This window comes from Chrysochloris asiatica, unplaced genomic scaffold (assembly GCF_000296735.1).
Source record: "Chrysochloris asiatica unplaced genomic scaffold, ChrAsi1.0 scaffold00061, whole genome shotgun sequence".
Classification (NCBI taxonomy): domain Eukaryota; kingdom Metazoa; phylum Chordata; class Mammalia; order Afrosoricida; family Chrysochloridae; genus Chrysochloris; species Chrysochloris asiatica.
This window is the reverse complement of record NW_006408579.1, coordinates 3,149,988-3,157,637: the sequence shown is the minus strand read 5'-3', so window position 1 is coordinate 3,157,637 and position 7,650 is coordinate 3,149,988. Positions and strand designations below refer to the sequence as shown.

At 38.6% G+C, this 7,650-nt stretch overlaps 1 protein-coding gene across 1 annotated transcript in view; it reads right to left on the bottom strand.

Annotated features, from left to right (window-relative positions):
• Positions 1 to 7,650, bottom strand: part of TMEM39A (transmembrane protein 39A) — a 54,216-nt gene that overhangs the window by 9,558 nt on the left and 37,008 nt on the right. The window contains exon 4 of the mRNA XM_006864155.1: positions 5,106 to 5,260. Coding sequence (XP_006864217.1) covers positions 5,106 to 5,260 — 155 coding nt within the window. The remainder of the gene's footprint in view (positions 1 to 5,105; positions 5,261 to 7,650) is intronic.

The following is a 7,650-nucleotide window of genomic DNA, read 5'->3' as shown; positions in this document are numbered from 1 at the left end:
CAGCTGGTAGTTTCGAACTGCTGACTCTGAGGTTAGTAGCCCAATTCATAACCACTTCACTACCAGAGCTGGGGCCATGCAAATAAGGTACACAGGACTCAAAGGCTGGATGTGGTTAGTTTTGTCCTCCAGCTAGGTTTAAAAGGAGTCAACTCAGAAGCAGAGATAGACGAACCCAGGACCATCAAGTCAGAGCATGAGTAACACATGAGATCCCCTACCTAGAGAAACGGTGACTACAGAGGCAATGGCAAAGGTGACAGAAGAGGCAATAGAAAGAAGTAGTGGCCTGGAGAAACAAAGCAACTTCGTGCTCTAGGCCTAAGGATTGAGTAAAGTTGAGTGCCTACGAGCAGGAGACCAGCTTGAAGAATGTGCCCTTTGGGCATTCACAGACTGGCTGAAAGTACTTGTAACTGTGCTTAAGCAGGGTAGAGGCCAAGGGACCATATTACTGAGAAGCTGAAGACAAGAGTGAGGCATACCTGCAGTATTGCAGACAAGAGGCAATCCTGACTGGAGAACTGCTGTGTCCTGAGGTGGTTTTGATCCTGAATTGTACCCTGTTCACTTCCCTAATAAACCCCATAATTGTCACTATTGTTATGAGTTCCGTGTGGCAATTACAATGGATGATGGGACCCAGATGTGAAGCAGAGAGTGCTGTGGGAGGAATGGTTGGTGTCAGAATAGGGTAAAGAAGGTTGTAGGGTGGAAGCATGTCTGACACTTCATAGTTAGACACAGTTCCCATATGGTCTTTGCAGTTATCCATCATCGTATAACAAAATAAACACATGACACTAGTTTACATTTTCTATAGAGGGAGAAAGGATGAGCATATTACTAAAAGGATGGTTAGCAGTAGTCAGAGATTCGCTGTGCCTGCGTCACTGAGAACCGTGTGTCAATGGCCACGATTTTCCTGTTCTTCCATAGCAATGGGATTTTGGTTGGGCAGATAACTTTCTTTACAACTACATATGGCTTTCTGATTAAATTGTTCACAGCCCGATTCGTAACTACTACACTACCAGAGCTCCTTGGGGTAATGGTAACTTGATATAATTTAGCGGAGTTACACAGGTATACGCATTTATTAAAACAGAAAATGTACACACTTAAGATCTGTAAAGTTTATGGTACAAAAATCTCACCCAGAAAGAAATAGCAGTAAATATTATAGTTAGTGATATGCATATGCTAAAGTATTTAAGGGTATGGAGATGTGTAATTTAACTTTTAAATGCACCAAAAATATGATGAAATGATGGATGGATAGAGTAATAGATAACACATCATTGTTAAGGTATTTAGCTCACTAATTGTTGTTGTTGTAGTTGTTAAGTACTGTCAAGTCTGTTCCAACCCATAGCAACACTGTATAGGGTTTTTGAAGAGCGGCTGGTGAGCTTAAACTGCAAACCAACTTGCAGTCCAGTGCATTAACCCATAGCACCGCAACAGGACACTATAACAGCTAGATTCTAAATGATGTTCACTATAAAATTATTTCAACAGTGTATGTGTAAAAATTTTTAAATACTTACTTAATTAATATTTTATTTTTTAGAGAACTTTTGTTTGTTGTTGTTAAGTCAAGTTGGTTCCAACTCACAACACTCCTAAACACAACTGAACAAAACATTGCCCAGTTCTGCGCCATTCTCATAAATGTTATGTTTGGACCCAATGTTGCCCCCATTCATATAGTATCAACTCAAATCACTGAAGGTCTTCCTTTTTCTCACTGACCCTCTACCAGAGACTGGTCTCTCCAATCTTTTGGACAATTCCAAAGTACAAGAGATAAATTCTTGCCATCTTCACTTCTAAGGACCACTCCACTGGCTGTTCATACTTTCAATATTCTTAATTCAAATTAAATATTCATAATTCAAATGTATCAATTTTCTACAGCCTTCCTTACTCAAGGCCCAACTTTCACATGCCTATGAGAGGACTGAAAATATCATGGCTTGAGTCAGGTGCACCCTAGTCCTCAAAGTGACATCTTTACTCTTTTAACACTTTAAAGCAGTCTTTTGCAGCAGATTTGCCCAATGCAATACGTCTTTTGATATCTTAACTGCTGCTTCCACGAGCATTGTTACTGGATCCAAGCAAAATGAATGAAGTCTTTGACAACTTCAATTTTTCACTGTTTATCATGATGTTATATATTGGTCCAATTGTGAGGCTTTTCATTGTATTTACATTGAGGTGCAATCCCTACTGAAAGCTATAGTCTCTGATCTTCACAGTAAGTATTTCAAGTCCTTTCACTGTCAGCAAGCAAGGTGGTATCACTGGCATACTGCAGTTGTTAATGGGTCTTCCTACAATCCTGATCCTACACTCTTCTTCATATGATCCGGCTTCTCAGATTATAAGCTCTGCATACAGACTGAGTAAGTATGGTGAAGGGTTACAACCCTTTCTGATTGTAATCCTTTCACCTGGAACAAACCGTTACTGATTTTAAACCAGTCAGTATTCCCCTGTTCCATTTGAACAACTGCCTCATGGTCTATGCACAAGTTCCTCATGAGCACAAATAAGTGCTCTGGAATATCAATTTCTTGCAATGCTATCCATAATTTATTATGACCCACACAGTCGAGTGTCTTTGCATCGTCCATAAAGTGCAGGTAAAACATCTTTCTAGTATTCTCTGCTTTCAATCAAGATCCATCTGGTGTCAGCAATGATATCCTTTGTTTCATGTCCTCTTCTGAATAGGACTAAATATCAGGCAGCATCCTGTTACAATCATTTTTGAAGCATCTTTAACAAAATTTTACTTGCATATGATATTACTGATATTGTTCAATGATTTCCCTATTCTGCTGTGACATCTTTCTTTGGAGTAGACATCTCTTCCAATTGACTGGCCAGGTGTTGTTGTTGTTGTTAAGTGCTGTCGAGTCAGTTCTGACCCATAGCGACCCTGTATAAGGTTTCCGAGGAGCAGCTGGTGAGCTTGAACTGCCAACCTTGCAGTTCAAACGGCTTTGCAGTCTGGCGCATTAACCCATAGCACCACAAAATTATCTAGCCAGAGATGAATGAGTGCCTCTAGCACTACGCCAGTTTGTTAAAACATTTCCATTTTTATTTCTTCAATTCAGTTTGGACTTCTTCCTTCAATATTATTAGTTATTGATCACGTGGTATCTCTCTTTTTGGTACAGTAATACTGTATATTCCCACCATCTTTTTTTGATGCTTCCTGCATCATTTTTGTCCATAGACTAGTTTAATATTGCCAAGTCTAGTATTGAATTTTTTCTTCAGTTCAGCTTGAGAAATGCTGAGAGCATGTTCTTCCTTTTTGGTTTTCAGCACTTTCAGGACTACAGAATTGAGCAGAAAGTAGCTCCTCTTCCCCCACATACGTAGTTTCCCCTTTTTTTCAATATATGGCACAGTATGGTGCCTTCGTTATAACCGACAAATCAATATTGATACATTATTATTAACTGACATCCACAGTTTATACTAAAGTTCACTCTGTGTTATGGGTTTTGAAAAATGCATGTCATATATTCATTATGTTATTGTTGTTGTTGTTAAGTGCCATCGATTCGATTCAGACCCATAGTGACCCTGTATAGGGTTTCTAAGGAGCAGCTGGTGAGCTTGAACCACCAACCTTGCAGTTCAAATGACTTTGCAGTCTGATGCATTAGCCCACAGTGCCACACCAGGACTCCATTATAGTGCCATACAAATAGTTTAATTGTCCTACAAATCCCATGCTCCATCCATTCATTCCTCCCTCCTCAAGCCTCCAGCAACCACTGATATACAGTTTTCCCTTTCCCAAGATATCATATAGTTGGAATTGCACACTAGTTAGCATTTTAGACTTGCTCCTTTCACTTAGTTATGTGCATTTAAGGTTCTATCATGTCTTTTCACGGCTTGATAGCTCATTTCTTTTCATTACTAGATAATATTCCATTATATGCAGGTACTACAGTTTGCTTATCCATCCACTTTTTGAAATCTCTGGTTACTTGCAATCTGGGGTAGTTATTTTTCAACTAATCTGAGTTAAATATTAAAGAGCATGATTGCTGGATCACATGGTAACTTTGTAAGAAATTGCCAGAACTGTCTTCCAATGTGGCTATCCCATCTGTATCCCACTAGCAATGAATGACGATTCCTGCTGTTCTACCCACATCATCTCCAAATGTGATGTTGCCAGTGTTTTGGATTTCAGCCACTCTAATAGGTGTATAATGCTATCTCATTCCTGTTTTAATTCTTAATTTCCTAAAGTCTTAAGATATTGAACATCTTTTCATTTGCTTGTCATATGTACACCTGTTCAGATCTTCTGCCTTGGATTGTTTTCTTACTGTAGTGTTTTCTTAGTATATTTTGGACTGTTTTTAGGTACCGTTAACTCAGTTCCAACTCAGCATCCTGTGTAGGATTTCCAAGGATCAGCTAAAGGATTTGACCACTGACCTACTGGTTAGTAGTCCAGTACTTACCGGTACTCCACATTTTGGATACAAGTTCTTTATCAGATATGTGTTTTGGAAAGATTTTCTCCCTGTCTATGGCTTGTCTTTTCATTTTCTTAATAATATTTTTCATAATGAACTGTTCTCCCTGCCCCCTCCAAAAGTGACTACAGGGCTTCATTGTGGCAGAATTCTCTTACATGACCTCTCTCCAAAACTAATGTCATTTGACCAAAAGGAAAAGCCTAATTAAACCAAATCATTCAATTTGGCAAACAGAACTAATTAAAGTGTTTTTCATTTGGAGGGTGGTCACACATTTCTGTTTTCCTGGGACAGTCCTAGTTTATTCCTATTGTTCAATATTCCATTCAATTACCCTAAATTGGATCTACAGTATCCCAATATAGAGAAGGTATCATCAGATGGTCACACTACCCCGATTCTCCAATTTTCTGAGAATTTTTGGCTTATACTCAAAAAATGGCATTTCTCCCTCTTTTATACTCCGTTTTGCATGACCCAAATATAATTAGGAATTATTCTTATGAAATATTTATAGCTTATATAATATTCTGATAGCTATTTTTCTTATTAATAAAATTATGAAACTGGAGTACTCACGGGTAGCCAAGGAAAAGGAGATTGAGGACTGAATGGCTTCGGAAGAGATTGACAAGGGTCCAACAAAGTACCCATCCACACAAAGTGAGTAGCACCAAGCGAGCTGATATCAGAACCATGTAGTGAACCATTGATGCTGCGCCTGCCTTAGTGGCCTGAAAGTTCAGAATCATTAAAAGAAACATTTTATGAATGATCTTATTCAAAAGCAATGTGACTCAAGTAAGTATAATATAAGCTGTTGTTATTGTTGTAAGTGCCATCAAGTTGGCTCCAACTCATAAGTGACCCTGTCTGTATAGGGTTTCAAGGAGTGATTGGTGAGCTTGAACCACTGACCTTGCTGTTCAAACCAATCTTGCAGTCCAGCACATTAACTCACAACATAACACCAGGACTCCATAATATAACTTAAACTATGCTAAAAGAAATAAAGAATGAGAAAAGTAAGGAAAGAATCCCATTCTACCTTACCTTCTTCATTCTTGAAGACTGGACCTTTCCCAGGCACAGTTAGTGGTCCCCACTGGGTACTCTCATAGTGCCCCACACAGACCTCTTTTAACTTTTAACTTGCTGGATTATTTATTTACACTGGGGCTTCTCAAAGTCCAAGAACCATATTCATCAAAATTAGCTGGGCTGCTAAATGAATATACTAATTCCAACATCCTTCCTCATATATACCCACTGCTGTCGAGTAGAATGACTTAGAGCAAACCCAAAGGGCAGAGTAAAACTGCTCCCTGGGTTTCCATTAGTTACCCAACACTTAACACACTGTACCACCAGGGCTCGTTTCTTCATATATACCCCACTCACTGTCATTGAGTCAGTATGAACTCATAATGACCCTAAAGGACAGGGTACAACTGTTTCACAATGTTTCTGAAACTGCAATCTTTACGAGGACAGCCTAGGAGTGGCTGGTGGGTTTGAACAGAAACTTGATGGCTAGCAGCCTGATACGTAAGCCACCATGCCTCCTTTTCTTATATATAAACTTGAAATCAAACTCACTGCCATCAAGTTGAATCCAACTCATAGTGACTCTGTAAAGGTTTCCAAGACTGTAAATCTTTATGAGAGCAGACAACTTTATCTTTCTCCCAAAGAAGGGTAGGTTTGAATTGCTGACCCTGCGGTTAGCATTCCACTGAAATCTGTATTTTAATAACCCACAAGGAAATTTTTATTTATATAAATATGGAGAGCCCAAAGGATCAAGCTCATTGACCACTCTTATCTGTCTTCCTTCCTACTAGCCTCCAATGCCTTCAATAGCAGCAACAGTTTCAATATTTTCTTTAATCCTCAACGTAATTTCTTTGCTGACTTCATGTTAAAAAAATTACTGAAACTACAATACACAATCAGATATTCTTTCAAAGATCCCTAAATAAATCATATATCCCTACAAAATGGAATGAGTGCATAACCACTTCCAATTCTCTATATCATCCTCCCAGTGCCAAGCAGTCAATTCTGACTCATCGCACCCCTATGAAGGGTTTCTGAGACTACTGGAGCAGACAGTTTCATCTTTCTCCCTGGGAATGGTCGACGAGTTTGGGCATACAACCTTGAAGCTGACAATGCCATCGGGGCTCCTTATTTCTACCACAGATGTTCAAATATTCTTAATCTCAAAGCTTTAAAACTAACCATATAACAAAAAAAGAAGAAAGGTGACGCTTTCTGCTCCCGTAAAGATTACAATCTCAGAAACCCTATACAAAGGCCACCATGAGTCAGTACCAACTCAACAGCACAAAACCACAACAATATATAGTAAGAAAACACACCTAACTAAACATGAAGCTATCCAATGCCACTTTCTTTCCCAATGAACTAAGGAAAGAATGAGCAAAATGTAGAGGAAAACAGGGGATTCCTATAACCTTTGAAACAGCAGTGTGTCAGAACCCGGAAAGAAGAAAAAAATATCCTTGTCAGTACTACATGGGAGAGGATAAGAGGCTTGTCGGTTCCCCTTATATATCCACTACTTAGTTTACAGGTCATACAACTTAATATATATACTAATATATATATACCCATTCCTCGTTTATTGACATGATTAGGTTCCAAAGACCAGGTCCTTGTGTAACAATCACATTATGCAAAAAAAAAAATAAAAATAATAAAAAAAACCCAAAATGACCACACCTGATCACAAAATGGATAATTACACCTTTATATAAATGCCAAAGTATGTCATTACATAATTGCCAAACCACTCAGCAAAATTTGACGTGAAACCTTAACCATTATTATTATTATTCTCAGAACAGTGTTCATTATTACTAGATATATGTTATTCATACACACACTAGTTGGATAATAGGTATTAGATGCAGTACGTCAGGTTAATGGGATAGTCAATAAGTGAGGAATTATCAACTGTGTATGTTGTTAACTGCTGTCTAGTCAGTTCCAACTCATAGTGACCCTATATAGGGTTTCCAAGGAGTGACTAGTGGGTTTGAACCACCAACCTTGCAGTCCAGGACACTATCTTGCAGTGCCACACCAGAACAAGTAT